The sequence below is a fragment of the Pecten maximus genome, chromosome 16 (genome assembly GCF_902652985.1).
Source record: "Pecten maximus chromosome 16, xPecMax1.1, whole genome shotgun sequence".
NCBI lineage: Eukaryota > Metazoa > Mollusca > Bivalvia > Pectinida > Pectinidae > Pecten > Pecten maximus.
The window spans coordinates 24636436-24654763 of NC_047030.1; the positions used below are offsets into that span (position 1 = coordinate 24636436).

Here is an 18328-nt window from a genome sequence, read left to right on the forward strand (position 1 = left end):
CAGACTGGAGTTTGAACCCGGGACCTCCGAACACTAGCCGGATGCTCTACCAATTGAGCTACCTGGTCGTCGGCGTTTATCCCAGTCCAATTCCGCTACACCATGTAGGTATTTTGGGAAAGTAATATTTATGAATTACGTACCTTTATATACACACGGTTCAGTGAGTCAAGAAAATAAACAAGAAAGCGAGTAAAAAACAAACACAGATAAGATTGTTCACATAAATGGGGAGGGGGATGTATATTTACAATCATGAACAAAACACAGAACAAGAAATATATAGAAACATAACACATAATTAAAAACAAAAACAGACAAAAAACAACCATAAACTCGATTGAAAACATGGACGAGTCCTATGTCAGTCAGATTTTAATCTAATGTATCGATTTGTTGGATAATCAAACTATCTAATTGAAGATACATTGTAGCCATAGTTAAGAATCAGGAGGTAGATTCTATCGAATTCGCAACGTTACCACTAGATATTGTACCCGGCTGAGTGATGAATAGTCTAAAAATTCGGCTGTCGGGCGAATAGTCAAGCCGTTTAGCATTTGCTAGCCAAAATGTAGTCAGATCTTTCTCTACTCATCTAACTTACCTACTGATTACATGATCACCATGTGTTGCGCGGTTGTTGTAAACAAATTATTTTTGGGATGATTAATTATAATGGAACTTTTAACATCTATATCAAACTACATGTACATGTAGGTGAAGATTAAGGTGTTTTCTTGACTTATGACGGAGAAGCAACATAATAATATCCATTCGTTGGCACGAATCACTATCGGATGTGGTGTTTTAAGAGATCCCGATTCCCTTCCCCACAAGAAATAAATAAAAAAAATAAAAAAATAAAACAAAAATGGCGCGAGTCATTATTGGATGAAGAACGTGCATTTGCACGTGGTCACCTGGGAATAGGAAGGAGTGGAGCAATCAGTTGAAATATTATGATCAGTTGGCTACAAAATCTGTTTATCTCCCCACCCCACGTACCCGCCCACCAACCCACTTTATGCACGGACGATGGCCCGGATTTTGAACAAAGGTAGGGGTAATCCCTGGCTCAAATCATTGCACAATTAAAGGGGCATTCCTTCCTTTGAGTAAAATTTAGATCGTCAAAATTAAACTCGCTGGAAAATATGTATTTTTTCCAAGTAGCAAAAGTGATAATCTTTACATCAATACAGCAGTTTTACTCTCAAGATAAACCAAAGTTCTTCGAGTATTAAGTCCTGAAAATTCTTCATTCGACCCGAAATATCACTTATTACCGCAACGTCATACGGTATTTGTATACGATACTAATTTTCCTATACATTTCGGTGTTTATTTCAATACTTGTAGGCATAAACGCTCCTCAACGTTTTGGACATAGATTTCATCAATAGAAATTGTGCATGTTTCTGATGTCCGAACGAAGGAATGCCCCTTTAAACAAAGATTTTACATGTTGGTATTTTAGTTTATCTGATCGATACGAATTGCCTTTTATACTTAATCTGTTGCATGTATTGCCCCAGTGAAACACCAAGGCCATGATCCGTGTGTCCCTTCTCCTCTTTTGACTATATATACCCCTGGTACCGTCCGTCCACATTGATCCGAAGGTTTCTGATGACACAGCAGAAATTTATATACATGACGTCTTATTTTGAAAATATCTGAAAGACATATAATATTATGTTATTGAGTATAAATGAAAATTAGTAGTGCTTCTTTTGTAAAAGTGGAGAGTACTAGCTCAGACTAGCGGGAGCTTCTCAATATTCATTGAACTGTCCTTATTTGAACACAGAAAGAAAACAACATCTAGATACGTATGTTTGCAAATTGCCAAATTTTATTAAATTTTCAGAAATAATGAACACAAAAAATGTCAAAAAGTTAAGAAATTTATGTAGATTAATAAAAAAATTTTTTTTCAAAAAGTCTAATGATCTGTCCTCCACATGCATCAAATATTTGCTTTTTTGACATTGTTGTAAAAAGGTGTTTTCTCTGTACATCTAATTTTGTGAAGTAAAAAGTATAGTTTGAATGCTATTTTGCCTAGTGGTAAGATGCTTACCTTAGGGCGAGAGGTCGCTAGTTCGACCCCCAGCGCGGACAGGGTATGTTTCAGTACTCTTTCCCATTACACTTGAATATATACAGTACTAAGATGGCTTACCATATAGAAGTTAAACCAGAACAAAGGTAAACATGTCTGTAAGTAGCTATGTAACACGCGTCTAATTCTGATAAGTTTTTTTTCATATAAAAAATATTAGCCCTGCTACTCATAACGTAAGGGGGGGGGGGGGGGGGGGGGTGTCCTCGACTGCTACGACAGTATTCTGTCATCAACCACATCAAATTCACTACAAGTGAGAAATATGCCAATCGAGTCTACAAGTCAACTCGGCTACATTTTAGTAGGAAAAAACGCCAATGCTGAATCGAAGGGGCCCATAGACCGTCGTATCTATGATCCTATATTAAATGAGCATAACCGACTCGATTCGTCGACTCAGTGGTGATTTTGTACATCATCAACACATAACTATACATAAACGCTTAATGTGTAATGAATTAACTTTAAACTTATGACAAATTGATAATCCATATATCCTTAATAACTGGTCACCGAATCGTGATGAACACATGCACACATTGGGTATGGGATACCACTCATGAATATATAAATGTGTGTTTTGTCTTATTTCCAAACAATTTTGACACTGCCTCACTTTTGGCCTTTAGTTTAACGTTCGCACTTTTGAGGAAGGCTTTGGGTTCTATCACTTGGCCGAGACATACCAGAGTCTATGAAAATGGTAGGATCTGGCTTGTCGCTATTCCTGTTTAGCATTTTCGTGAGTGGGACGACTTTGTCGCTTGTTGTCAGAATAATATGACCGATACCGGGCACGATGTCCCGCTGGATGTCTTCGGCAGTATGATTCAGTGGGGTAACACTATAAACACAAAGTCGGCACCCGAACACACAACACACCACACATTCATCTCACACAGGGGAGACCGACTATAAAACACCATAGCTGCTGACAGGACAAACTTAACCAAACTATACCCAGTAAGACGTATCCTTATATCATGTGCCTGTGATATCGAGACAAATCATGAAATTAGCTTGTGATCTCGTTTTGTTGTTTAACTTATTGATTCTACTCCCTTGATTTTCATTTGTTTGTCTCTTTATTACGATAATCCTATCCAATCTATACGTTCATCCCTCCCGTTTATAGATAGACGTTTTATGACTTTGATTGGGACTCCTCTAAAACAATGAGAAATTCTCATGCTATTACCCAGACATACATGCATGCTGTCGGCCGATTATAGGTGCGGAGAGTAATATGAGGAAGTACCTGTGGTCCATTACTCCATCCATTAAAAAGATTGCCTGAGATGGCTAGGCGAGCTAAAAAGGATATAAAAACTTTAAAAATCGATATATACTATATCACGGAATGATAGGGTCGTGACTATGGCAATCAGACTATCGACATTTATGTGGAAACAGGCGTTCTGACAAAGACGACTATTTCTGATGTAGTAAATTTGACGCTTTATACGAGACTATAGAGGCAAGTCCCAACCTATCTCCGTTTTCCCTTGTTTACTTTTTAAATAATAGAGCATTATATACCAGTGGTAAGTATAATCACAGGGGCCTGACTCGTTTTTATAAAATAATAACATATAAGAGTACATATAAATGAGACATCTCATTTATATGTACTCTTATATGTTATTATTTTATAAAAACGAGTCAGGCACCATTATCACAGGTATTGCAAGCCAAGTTGTAATTCATTCGCGGAGCAATATTGATCCAGTATTTTACCAAATTTTATAACATTTCTTACATGTTTATGAGATATCTTATATAATTTGGAAAATTTCTGGATCAACGTTACTCCGTAAATAAATGACGAACTTGACTTGCCATACACAGGCGTATGCTTCTGGTTAGAATTAATAGAAAAAATATATTATCTCCTACTCTACTATATCAACAAGGAGTAACACTTCAATATCTACGATGCATCGACTATGGAACGGAACTAAGACTTGATTGGTCGACAGTTGGTACGTTACTGAAGTTTATGTGCATTTGATATTTTAATCGGATTGAACTTCCAATTAATTCCAATTAAACAGAAGCTCAACCCCACTTTCGGTTTTCGAGTGTTACACCTTGTTGATAAAGTAGTATTAGGGGCTTATATATATATTTTTTCTATTAATACTAACTAGAAGCAGGCGCCTGTGGTATAATGAGATATTTGGAGTAAAGGGTCGCGGTAACCAGCTGATGTATCGGAACCGGACTCGACTACTCGCCAGTGACCAGATCGATCAAATGATGATAGAGCCACACTTGCGAGCGTCTGTCTTGATTTCGGAGGTCCCCGGTTCGAGTCCCGGTCTGGTCGCTGTATTTTCCCTCTCCTGTTACATTTGGCGCCCAACTAAATAATACCCACGGAGGTGGTATAGGGTCTCATTCGCGTCTAGAGTTTTTGTTTCTCTTTGTTTTTCAGCAAAGTTTACACTGTTGCTATGGTAACCTCGTAACTCTCGTACACTACATACTAGTCTATATCTGGTTCCAACATTGCTGATTCATTACCCAATCGCATCTCGGGAAAATTTCCGGCAATCCTCGGAAATTAACTTCGAGGTTTATTTTGAAGTTGATTTCCGAGGATTGCCGGAAATTTCCCCGTGATGTTGCGATTGATTCTATGAAAGAGTCAATGTTATTGTGCTGTTTATAACTGGTTTATAAAATCACGATCGGTTAAATCGGGTGTCTGAAAAGTTATCCTGATTGCATGGACACATTGTGATTTTTACGTAGAGATGTAAATCTTATTATTCAGAGCGCGTATAAGGTAAAATGATGTACATTGTGTATTTATAACATACGCATATATTAAGCGAAACCGTGTTTATGAATACATTATATATATGCGTTGTCGAAATTGCGCACATATACCGAATGTTTGTTTATTTAGAACAACAAATGTGTTTTTTCTGATGTAGATGTACAGTATTTGTAGAATTTATGTGGCTGTGACGAGGACAAGTAATTTGTAGACAAGCCGGATGGTCATTTCGTCCCCGATTCGCAGCAACTTATTCTGTTTTTAAATTTAATTGCAGACATATATATATACAAATCTGTGCTTTTAGTGTTAAAGATCGGTATATCCGACGTTCGGCGTGACTTTTCACGATGTCATAAGACATTCCAAATTTGCGAGCCACAATATCGATGTAACTTTCCTTTCCTTTGTCGCCATAGCTGACTTTAGCGTGAGAGTTGGTGAACAACAGTCTAGCGTTGGAATAACTGCCGGTGCTTTTCCCTTGACCAGTTGACCAGTGTGGTCAGCATTTGAATTTATTAAAAGATATAAAACATCCAACGACTTCATCAAATATATTGCACTTTTTCCTGAGAACACTTTTGTAATTCTTACTTGCTTGATAACCAATGTTTACCTACTACAACCACTTTTAGCTACTTTTAAAAAATACGAGATATATACAACTATAATATTCCTGCTGTGTAACAATAACCAGACTACCGATAAGTAAACAAGATTCTTATTCTATTCCAGAATCATCAAACGAGGACAATTAAAGCATATTTAACTATACGTCAAGAAAAACACAAAAGGCTCGGGTGTTCCGGAACGATAAGCGTTTTCCTGCTTCGTCGACTACATTGGCCACGTGAATCCGTGGTAAAACGAAAGTAACGTAACGCGCTCAAAACGAAACCAACGTGTAAACCGCCTAGTCATACTAGCGAGTAACGCAAAAGAGATTGGCATACTTTTCAGCGAGACGACAACTGACTACAGACTCCCATGTATAATGCATCGTCGTTCCTGATGATACAACTGTAAAAAGATATATATGTTTCCAGGTTTCAATGAAATTCAGCCCAAGGCATCAATCGTCCTTTTTAAAGGTAAGAAATCAGGACTGATGTAGCATGTATATTGTATATAATTATGATGTCAAACTCGCACACATCTTAGACTGCCCGTGAATTCTAAAACGATACCCTATCGCTCCAAGTTTTTCTAGAGTCTGTGATAAACAGACATTCAAGATATACACCTTTCTCACGCTCTGTGACCAAGTAATGATATGTCAGCATATGCAGCTAGGACAATTCATTTTAACCGAATCGGAGTTTATTTCTGTATAAATCACAGGGGCTTGGCACGATTTTCCAAATGATGGTCCATATATATATGTATTATAGTGACACTATAATACATATATATATGGACCATCATTTGGAAAATCGTGATGGTCCATATATATATGTATTATAGTGACACTATAATACATATATATATGGACCATTCATTTGGAAAATCGTGCCAAGCCCCTGTGGTATAAATTACGTAGTAGTAGGGATAAAACTATTCAAATCAATAGTAAGCGACCGGTCATAACACCACACAGAAGTACGAGTCCTTATAGTATACTGTATTATACAAATATATTATGGGTGTCTGTGCAATAGTCCAGCATATTTGACCCTCGATACTGGTAATCAACTAGGCCTATAATATAATACTTCCAATTTTCATATCGTTATTTTTACGTTTATTATCTGATATTTACATTTTTGTTATTTGCCGACCTCGAAAACTCCGGAAGAATGAGCGTCTTCTTCATCGGAGACACCCGACATAAAAATCTAGGTCAAATCTGTGTTAGTCTCCTCTTCAAAATGGGAACTGGGGTGTTGACAAAAGGCCCGAAAGGCATGTTAACATCACGCAAACAAACGGAATACATGTATTTTCAAATGATATCATGATAATAATACTTTCGGTAATATACTAGAAACTTAATATTGTATATTTCAGGGGTATATACCTTCTTCAGAAAGTTTAATTTATTTTAATAATGGACAGTGGTCGAGTGTAACATTTGACCATTTAACCTTGACCAATGACCAATGACCAACAAAACCAGGAATTAGAATATTTATTATTGTATTACGACACGTATGGTGTAAATATGAAGTAAATATTTACTTTTGAGTTTTCCATATTTATTTTATCCCTAATTAGTAAGGTACCGTTTGTATATAGTGAACGTTGTGTCTGTCCGTCTCATCTTCGCTAGCCAAGGCTTCTGATTACGTTACACTAGTTCGTGTAGTGTAACGTAATCAGAAGCCTTGGCTAGCGAAGATGGTCCGTCTATGCGTGTGTAAGTCCGTCCGATCCTATGGGTTATACACCTGTTTAGATTTGGTGGTAAAATATCAAGGTTGAAGGGCATGGCAAAAAATCACCATGGTCGATTTTTAATATCTGTAAATAGTTTTTTTGTAGTATCAAACACTGCCCTGCTTTCAAATTCACACAAAATAAAAATCTGTTTCGACATATCATGAAATCAAACACCCTAATAAATCACAAAAGACAAAATTCATCGAATTTTACAGTATATTAACCATTCATATATTATATACATTGTTACAAGAGATCCTAGAGGGATCCATATGAATGAATGATCCATATCAGTCAAATTTAAGACAGATCTTTTTTCTTGTTTCCCTTCACTCTTCATTCAAAATATCTAATAACTTAACATCAAAATCCAAGATGGCCGCCTGCCGGCCATGTTGTTTTCCGATTGGTCCCAAAATGCAACATGCACAACTAGGGACCTAGGGGAACTTACCCATGAAATTGGAGAAATATCCCTTTAGTACTTTCTGAGAAATAGCGAAAACAAATTTCAATTGTCTAAATCCATGATGGTCGCTTGTCGGCCATGTATAAGTCCCAAAATGCAATATGCATAACTAGGGCCCATGGGGAACTTACAAATGATATTTGAGAAAGTTTCTTTTTGTACTTTACTTTACTTTGTAATAGCGATAACAAACTTCAATTGTCAAATTCCAAGATGGCCGCCTGTCATCAGATGGTGGGCTAAAAATGCAGAAAAAAATTAATGTAAACACGGTACAGATGTAGATGAAAATAGCACATCTTAATAGATGCAGATGGCACTACCATACCTTTAATAGATATAGATGATAATGACTCACATTTAATATATGTAGATGACAATAGCATGCATTTAATAGATGTAGAATAGCATACCATTAATTGACGTGTATGACAATGAAATACCTTGACATTGACAATATACCATAGTCAATTGGATAGAATAACAGACAAAGGCTTTATAAATTCGCTCCCTCCAATGAAGCGATGACAGGTTCATTTAAGCATTGAACGGCTTTCAGTTGGCATTCATATTGACTATGAATGCCAACTGAAAGCCGTTCAATGCTTATATTTACCATCTGCGATCTTTTATTTGTCGTGCGATTTTTTTTTGAAATTTTCAAATTCAAATTTCAGTTGGCAGTTCATAAGCTGGTGAACTCGCAACTGAATTGGTAGGGTTATATAGTGGCAGTGCCATACAATGGTAAATATAGCTTATTGATTGGTATGCCATATATATTTAGATAAATTTGAAATGAAAATTTAACACAAAATAATTCGATTAGCACAAGGCTAAGGCGAAATAGCTCATGAAGGAAAAACTCTCTCTCTCTCTCTCTCTCTCTCTCTCTCTCTCAGGCTCTCTCTCAGGCTCTCTCTCTCTCTCTCTCTCTCTCTCTCTCTCTCTCTCAGGCTCTCTCTCTCTCTCTCTCTCGCACGCACGCACGCACACGCACACACACGCACACACACACACACACACACACCCTGGCAGACTAAATTGATTATAAAACTTGTATATAACAGTTTTATATCAGGTAGATGACGATATTTTACTTTTATGTAATAGAGGTATGTTGTATGGTAAGGATACAATGACGATAGTCTATGGGTATTGGGTATAATGTCCTGTAACTCAGATATCGGCATTGGGTTCTGCGTAGGTTTTGATGTTCCAATGTTGTGGCGTCTTACCGTGTTTGTCTTCGGCCTGAACGTCGGCCCCATTACGTAACAATACATAAGTAATCGCTTCTTTTTTACCTTTCATAGACAGATGCAAAGGTGTTTCACCTTCCTGAGTCTTTGGAATTGACGCAAGCACCTCTTTTTATCAACAGCGTTACGAGGTCGCTATTGTCCTTTATTACTGCAAGGTGCAGGGGAGATTTTGAAAACCCGTCGTGGTTGTTAACACTGACGTTTTTGTCTAAGAGTAACTCTACCAACTCGAGAGAACAATTACTAATTGCACAGCAAAGTAGGTCTTCATTCAGTGTATTGGACAAGCCTACATCTGCGCCATGCTGTAGAAGACACTTGCTGATGGCAATGTTCGAGTGCGATACTGATTGGTAAAGCATAGTTTTGTCTCCAGCGTCCCCAAAGTTTGGATCAGCACCATGCTCAAGCAGTAGCGTTACTATCTTTGTGGAATATTGATCGGATTGGTTCTGACCAGGAGCAGATTCGAAGTGTGTACGTTTATGCTTCAGGGCAGATTTAACAGCCATGCTAAGGGGAGACAACTTTGAGGATACTTCTTTTACACAAGCGCCATGCGCGAGGAGGTCTCGCACTATATGCACATCACCTTTCCGAATTGCATACAGGAGTGCATTATAGTTCCTGTTGTCAATCAGTCTGGCATCTGCTCCAGCATTCAATAATCTTTTCGCGATATCACAAATTTGGTCTTTTGCCCGAAAATTATTTCGGCATACCCACATCAATGCCGATCTCTTGGTTTCGTCGCAAATATTCAGAGCAGCCCCTTCCTTTAATAAGGCCAATGTCAGTCTGAACATTTCCACACGACAACTCCATGCTAACAACGGAATATTCATCTCATTAGCATATTCCACAATTTTATCTTTGGAGCACTCGTTCATAAATATTTTCAGAAAATGTTTATTTCCAAGAGCGGAATGGTAGAATATATCCTCTATATTGTTTTTTCTTAGCTCCTGGCACATCCTCTCAGCCAGATCTTTATATTCAGAACGTTCCAACATGATGACATGTTCACCAGCATTTGCTCGGGTGTCGACTATCTTGACATGACTTCTAAGGAATGTACTGGAACAGTACTTAAATAAAAACACGGTTGATTCCTCTCCTAATATAAAAGTTACTATGTCTTCGAATAATGAGTGCAAAAATGTATATGATTTTCCATTTCTTGTGAAATAAACTCCATTCAAAGCATCCATGGCATTACTTACTCCCTTTTGTGCTGTCATGCGATTCATTCCTAAAAGCTCCATCACCCAATCGACTTTGTCCCTATTAGACGAATCAGGACCGAGGTCTCTGTTGGATAATTTGTTTTCACAAACAGCACATAACGCTAGGGCGCAGAAATGGGAAGGATTCTGTTCCCGCATTCGTATGAAGGTATCTTTGATTACACTAAATGGCGAGGAAAAGAATTCCGCTGGGTTTTCGACGTATTGGTTCAACTTTACAGAAAGCATGACAAAGAAGTGGAAAACAGTGTAGATTCGGCATCTGGAGTGAAAATTTTCCATGAACACCATTTCTAGACAGATAGTGCCAAAGCATGTCTTTCCTTTCTTGTTCTGAAAGAGTATGCTCGTCATCAGTCAAATCTACTTCATTTTGTCGCCAAGTCAGTAAAGTTTTGCTACTAGACACAAATTTATCATTGATGATTTCCGATCGAACTGCCAAGATGACCTTTGTTGTGTGACCTTCAATACAGTGTTTGATAGACTCCTTGTGTTTCTCTAACTTATGTACACTAATTAGACTGACACATTCTCTACCTACAGGATCGTCTATGACAAACACTTGTTTCTTCGTGTCGTCCCAATAATACACTATTTCTGATGGTTTAGTGCAGGGATACACAATATATCCGTTCTCTTTTAGAGTCACTGATGCATATCGTAGAGCTGTTGATTTCCCACTACCCTGGGGGCCCGTGATGATCAGCAAGTTTTTTTTCATGGATGCGTCCCGAACGTTTTCTAAGCCATTAGTCACAAATATATCACCTGCCTGCTTTTCCCACATAGATACTGTGTTCTGCATTATTCCTAAAATAAATCAATGATTGATTTGCAAAGTTAATCTTTTTCAGAATATTTCAAGTACCATATAGCCGGTTATTTTCGCCAGTCAAAATTTTCGCAACTTTCATTTAAAATGAGTGAACAAAATTGTTGCTTATTAGACGAGTCGTCTTATGACGACACAGCATACTAATAACGACAGTCTCACTTGCAGTTTATTTCGCGGATAATATTTACCGTGTCAAATTTTCACGATCGTGTCAATGGCCCGCGAAATCGCGAAAATATCATGACCGCAGAAATAACCGGCGATACGATTATCAAATATATACTCAAGTTTGATTTTTTTGTATAAAAGTATACAACATGCTATATTTATTTTGCTGACAACTCTTGATACTTTGTTGTTTTTGTTGCTGTGAATAAGTGGTTCCGTTGTCGTTAATAGGACGTTAAACCAAATAAACCAAACCAAACCAAATTGTCACTATCCAGAATGGTTCTCTTTTTGAAGTGATGCATCATTACTTGAATTTGACATATATATACATTATGTATATGGTGGTTGTAGAATGAAATCAGAGGACGCTTACTTCCCTGGAACATCTTTATCCCAGTAAATTATTTGTTAAGAAACAATAACATTTTAAATGCACGTTGATGTTCTTTTGCTTTTAATACCTGAATGTCAATAATAAAATGTATGCATTCCGATAAAGAAAATAATTGGTAGAGTTTTGCATCCTCCATTAGATTTTATTATAGTGAGTATAGACGTACTTGTTGGATCTTTATTTCTGCCTTCTATAAGGGGCGGGGATGCAGAGCCTGTCGTCAAAGCAAAAACAAAATGCCTGTTAAAATGCTGTCTAGATATCCATAACTATATCATTATGTCAAATTGCATTGCGTATGAAATATTTGATAATTTATTATACTGCGAGTTGCATATATATTTTGATTTAAACATATCTTATCGCCTTTTAGCAACTATATTACCGACATGCTATGAAGAAAATCTACATTATGTTATTGATATGGTTATGTAAATATTGCTATGTTACATCTAAATAGTTATTAGCTTGTTTACACTCGTTTATTTCTCTCTTTTGTTTGTAAATATCATTATTTGTTTATTGTCTACAATAAATAAATTTTAAAAAAAAACCTATATATCATGCACTATTGTTTACTGTCGGTTACGATTAAAACTTATTTGTATTGTATAAGTTATAAACAAATCTAAAACAAATATCATTATAATGACATGTATAACGCATACTGTCAATTAACAATTAGAAATTATTTGTATTATCCGAGCTAAAAAACAAGTAGCGAATAAATTAAAATGATTAAATAGCACACAAAGAAAGGTATTGTCGATTTACAATTAGAGCTCTGTGAGATGACAGCGAGATTAATATATAATCAAGATTTTGGAAATACATCATGCTGAACATTGATTATGTATGAACATTACCTAAAACCGTGATGTTTTCGTTTCCGATCGTAGCACTGTTAATTTCCACGTTGACTGTAAGACAAAAATAGAAAAACAAAACCTTTTTTTTAGTTCTGTAACAAATAGAACATCAATACTAATCAATACATAAAGAGGTGGCAGACGAATCCTTTAGATGTTTGTTCCTTCTTTTCATAATTTTGTATTTGATAATTAAATATTATAGCAAACTAGCACATAATCATATTCTGGAAAGACTTTTTATGGTAATTTCAGAATTCGTCAAAGAAGATGTTAGAGGGTGTACATTTCTAAGCATGTTTCAATTCGTAGGTCAAGGTAGACAACTCGCAAATATTTTGCAAAACATTGTTTATTTTGAAGAATTATGTCAAATTAACGTCTTCTCTTCCAAACATATACTACAATGTACTGGTAATGAAGGTCTAATAAATAACATGAACTTTTAACTGCATATAAACGCAATAATCTTACAGTATTTTTATCCCAGTCACTAATGAATTCATGAAAATAAGGTGGGGTTGAGGAATGATATGACATATTTATTTCATACTTAAGATAGATTAAAAAAGCGAAAAGGATATAAAATAAAATTAAAAGTATACATCAATACATATCAACAACGTCTTCTCGAAAAGCATAATAAAAAATAACATTCAAATTATCATTTTGCTTGTGTTAACTGCTACATCTATAACAATGTTCAGGAATAGAATAACAGTTCTCAGGGTACAAAAATGAGTTATGTCAGACGTGGAGACTTCATGTAAATCTTGTTAATAAGACTTTTTTTTTATCAGAGTGACTTTATAATATGTGTATTAAAGAAATATCTTGTATGGATGTCTAGATCTCTAGAATACTGACTCTAACATCATTCATGATTATACATGTAGTTTAAGTTTCTTACATATAGATATATAAAGGGGAAACATTCCTACCATCCCTTATGCTGATCATAACCTCTTAATGTGCATTATTAAAAGTTTTGACAAACATTCCTACCATCCCTTATGCTGATCATAACCTCTCAATGTGCATTATGGAAAGTTTTGACAAACAAATAGAACAGTTAGGAATCAACTCATTGCTTTTGTTTACTTTCAAATTAGTGGTAACAATGGCTTTTGCTATTATTATTAGATGTCTGTATGGTGCGTTGTGTTTTGTAAATACTCACTAGGCCTTGGCCTATGCATCCTCTTTTTTAGCTTGCTTACATAAGAGGATTTCCCAATCGTCACACGAGAGCCCTAAAATGAAAATATAACAATACATGTATGGCAAATGAAAATATAACAATACATGTATGGCACATCATCAATATGAAGACAATATGCTTATGAATGATATTATTACTTATGATATGCCTCCAAAGTTTTCATCGGAAGCTAAGCTTGATAGTTGAAGCTTCACTAAAGTATGTTTACATAACAACCATAGAAACAAGAATGTTACACGACTGATTTAAATAAGAAAACACTCTAACGGGTTTTTTGTTTGTTTGCTAAGCTATAGGCTGTTTCTCTTTATAAATCTAATATATATGTATATAGTCACAACTTTAATGGTTTCACATCATTTATATATTTTTACTATAATATTAAAACACTTCTACATTTCACCAGTCTCATTTACAAATCGAAACATTTAAATACTACCCGTGCACACTCCTGCCTCACATACCTTATACATAACAAACACACGTGATTTTATTGTATTAACCAGATGAATGATCTACAATAGATTCAGAACTTACTTTGGTATTGCCTTGCGCTGTTACGGTTTGTTCAGTAGGACGAATCCAGAGGTGCATGAAGGACATGATCTGTACAATAACAGCGACAATCACCATTATCACAGCAAATGCAATCTGTTCATAATTCGATGAATCAGGCGAGCCCTGGTTTGGCCTGTCTGCCATGCTGACCTGCAAAATGTGTCATTGCCAGAAGTTTTATTTGTGTACATTAATGGAATGAAACTTCATCTTGCAATGTTGAACTGTATTGCAAATGTAAACCTCGAGACAGAAAGTCTTTTAAAGTTCATCAAGCAGAATGAGGAACATTTAAAGACTGTTTGCACACTATAACATGATTTTCTATACGATTGATTCCAACATCTAATGCCCCTAGAGTTGTAGAAGGATGCGACACAGTTGCTGTTTGCTGGATGTAGCATTCCCCCCGTTAATAATAATAATTTAAAGCTTAACTATCGATACTTGTGTTATCTAGCTGAGGAGGTTTGAAGCAATAAGTCTAAATTATAAGTATTTTTGTTGTTGTTGTTTTTTACCTGCAAGGCAGTTTATATATATGTGATGATAACATATTATGTATACAATATTAATGTTAATGTTTTGTACTTTTACTATGCTATCTTTACTTATCGGTTACACTGTTTGAGTTTGTCATTTCCGTCTGTCTTAACAATGCCAAATCTGTCGAAATAATGCCACATACTGTCTAAATAATGCCTTATCTCTAAATAATGCTTCGTCTCTAAATACTGCCACGTCTGTATAAATAATGGCACATCTGTCTAAATAATGCCTCATCTCTAAATAATACCTTATCTCTAAATAATGCCACGTCTGTATAAATAATGCCTCATCTCTAAATAATACCTTATCTCCAAATAATGCCACGTCTGTATAAATAATGCATCATCTCTAAATAATACCTTATCTCTAAATAATGCCATGTCTGTATAAATAATGCCTCATCTCTAAATAATACCTTATCTCTAAATAATGCCACGTCTGTATAAATAATGCATCATCTCTAAATAATACCTTATCTCTAAATAATGCCACGTCTGTATAAATAATGCACTAACTCTTAATAATGCCACATCTGCCTAAATGATGCCACATTGACATGTCTCTAAATAATGCCACGCCTCTAAATATTGCCACGTGTCTCTTTATACATCACGACACATAATTGACTATGCAAATCTATCTTTTGTTTATATTTTACCCTTGTCTTACACATATTACAAAAAAGAGTTGAAAATACAATAATGTTATCATGCCGGTATTCTTTCTGTCTACATGATGACACAAACTACATACTAAGCCCGAGTTTCCTCTTGCCCTGACACCATGTCTGGTAGTGGAGCGCTTAATATGCAGAGCTAGAGAAATGAAGGTTCCAGCAGGCCATAATAGAAAATGTTACATGTTAATTTATCCGTATTTACATGTTAAATAGCTGTATGAAAATGTACTTCTTACCAGTAATTAAACACTCGATCTTCACACCAGTGACCCCATTTACAACTTCCTGTTTCGTTTTTCAAAATATACTACAAATCTGCCTAAAACTCGTAGGACATGTTTTTTGTCATGAAATAAGATGTGAAAGTCATTTGGATATCGACAGTTATTCTTAAACCTGTACTGCATATTTTACAACCATTAAGCTACCTACACAGCAAAGGTACGCCAAGGGTCAAATTGTAGGACACCTACAGTATACCACGTACACGTACGCGAACTCGTACTATGGGATGACTGGGGGGTCGTATCAAAAGAAAAAATCACATGTGTATACTATATAACAGTTTCCGACATCTAATTAAAAACTATTACATATGATTCTGTTCAAACAGCGATTGTTTATAGAGATGTGCCAATTAAATAATCATAAAGGAACACAGTTATATGATCAACGGACTCGGATATACAATTAATATCTATATTTAGAAATAGATTTTGGGTTTTGTTTAATAGGAAGGTGAATGCATCGGGGGCTACTGATTGGATATTCAGGCGAGAGAAGTGTAAATTTAGGTGAAAGTTTGGTGGCCCCCATATAAAAAAAATCAAATTGGTAGAATTTTTAAACATTCTATTTACTGGATTGCGGGATGACATTCTTCAAAATTATGGCTAGTGGACCAGTGAGTGAATTTAAGCAGGACAGTGGTAAACGTTAACATTAACGTCTATAGGAAATCATTTGGGTCCGTGGTTCGTATAGAGTGATCGAGTACCACAGTGGTAACACACTTGCTTTTCACCTAGGCGGCCCGAGTTCGATACCCAGCCGTGTGGGTTTTCTCCTGGTACACATGCGATTGAGACCCTGGTACTCTTGGTACGTTATTCCCACAATAAGACATCTCACGTGCCAACTAGACTGATTAATATAAATTGGTGCTAACTCTGTTGTAAAATAAGTAATATTTACAATATATAATATACATCTATTTTGTAAGCCCGTGTGTGATCATTTTTTTAAATGTAATATTTCAGGCATAGATCTTGGCGGACGTAAATATGTTTACATTAGATTTATGTTTCAATACTTACTGTTTCATTTAGTTATAATATTCACCAACATATGATATACTATACATGTATAGTAGATTTGGATGCGCGGTGGGCGAGTGGTTAAGGTGTTCCGACACTTTATCACTAGCCCTCCAGCTCTGGATTGCGAGTTCGAAACCTACGTGGGGCAGTTGCAATGTACTGACCGTAGGCCGGTGGTTTTTCTCCGGGTACTCCGGCTTTCCTCCTCCAAAAAAAACCTGGCACGTCCTTAAATGACCCTGGCTGTTAATAGGACGTTAAACAAAACCAAACAAACCAAAATGGATGCGCGCATCAACTCTATATAAAGAAGTGAATTTGAGACGACCATTGTATGATATCCGTCAGTCTACACACAGAACTGAGGATAATATATATAATATATATTAAGTTCCTTCATCTGTGAAACAACGTGTTTGACACATGCACGATTTTAACGAACATAAGAATTTATCTTTTTTGATACGACCCCCAAAGATTGTATATATACTTAGTAAGTCTACGCCCAGAATTGCAGATGTCTATTTCAAGGTATTAAAAAATGTACTAGAATTAAGGATCCAGCTGGCTATATGGGAGAGGGACAATAATTAAGAAATAATATCCACTTATTGACAAGGAGTAGTGACTGCTTGTGCATACAAAGCCTTATCACCTTGTCACTGCTATGGTTATTGTGGACATGGGAATGAATCTGGCTGTGTGATGTTTCTCAATAGTTTTCTCCAAACAACTCGATAGGTTCATGTCAATATGAACCAAGTATTTTATATCTACTAATTACCAACGAAGAGGAGATGATCAAAGAAATCGAATACAGCGACCCAGGTGGTAGTAGCGATCACCTGGTTTTAAACTTTAAATTCCACTGTGAAAAGGTCCAAACCGCTAATAATGAGCAACGCCTGAAAAAACAGCAAAAGGGATTGTGAAATGAGAGATATATCCCTCAGGACTTAATTCCTTAATAGTAGTGTAGCAGATACGTACAAGACATGTGCTGATATCATTGATTTTGTTTGGGGGTGTAGCATCCTCGCAACAGCCTGGGTCATATGAGGACGGATGTCAAGGAGATACCAACAGCCAGGGTCATATGAGGACGGATGTCAAGGAGATACCAACAGCCAGGGTCATATGAGGACGGATGTCAAGGAGATACCAACAGCCAGGGTCATATGAGGACGGGTGTCAAGGAGATACCAGAGTAAGAAAACAAAGCAGAAAGACAAAGCTGTGAGGAAAGGCAGTATCTTCGATGTTCCCTGATATCATTGAAAGATAGTCCAAATGTCTATATCCGAAAGAGCACTCCGACCAGAACTCAGATGTATAAATAACCACTGAACAACGATACCATTAAGGAAATAAACAAAAAAGACAGGGTATGACAGCGACACATGGAAAAGAAAAGTGAGGGTAAATGCAAAGAAAATGCTTAAATAAGAAT

At 36.2% G+C, this 18328-nt stretch overlaps 2 protein-coding genes across 2 annotated transcripts; both read right to left on the reverse strand.

The window, feature by feature from the left end:
• Window positions 1–9100: 9100 nt before the first annotated feature.
• On the reverse strand, window positions 9101–10417 carry LOC117344712 (ankyrin repeat domain-containing protein 50-like). The gene has a single exon (XM_033907542.1). The coding sequence runs from the start codon at window positions 10415–10417 to the stop codon at window positions 9101–9103; it is 1317 nt and encodes a 438-aa protein (XP_033763433.1).
• LOC117314791 lies at window positions 10321–14667 on the reverse strand. Its single transcript, XM_033868895.1, has 5 exons — window positions 14311–14667; window positions 13732–13804; window positions 12549–12602; window positions 11849–11896; window positions 10321–11092 (listed from the first exon to the last, which is right to left on the reverse strand). Exons 1-5 carry the CDS (start codon window positions 14473–14475, stop codon window positions 10443–10445), a joined length of 990 nt encoding a protein of 329 aa, XP_033724786.1. The 5' UTR covers window positions 14476–14667; the 3' UTR covers window positions 10321–10442.
• Between the last annotated feature and the right edge of the window lie 3661 nt (window positions 14668–18328).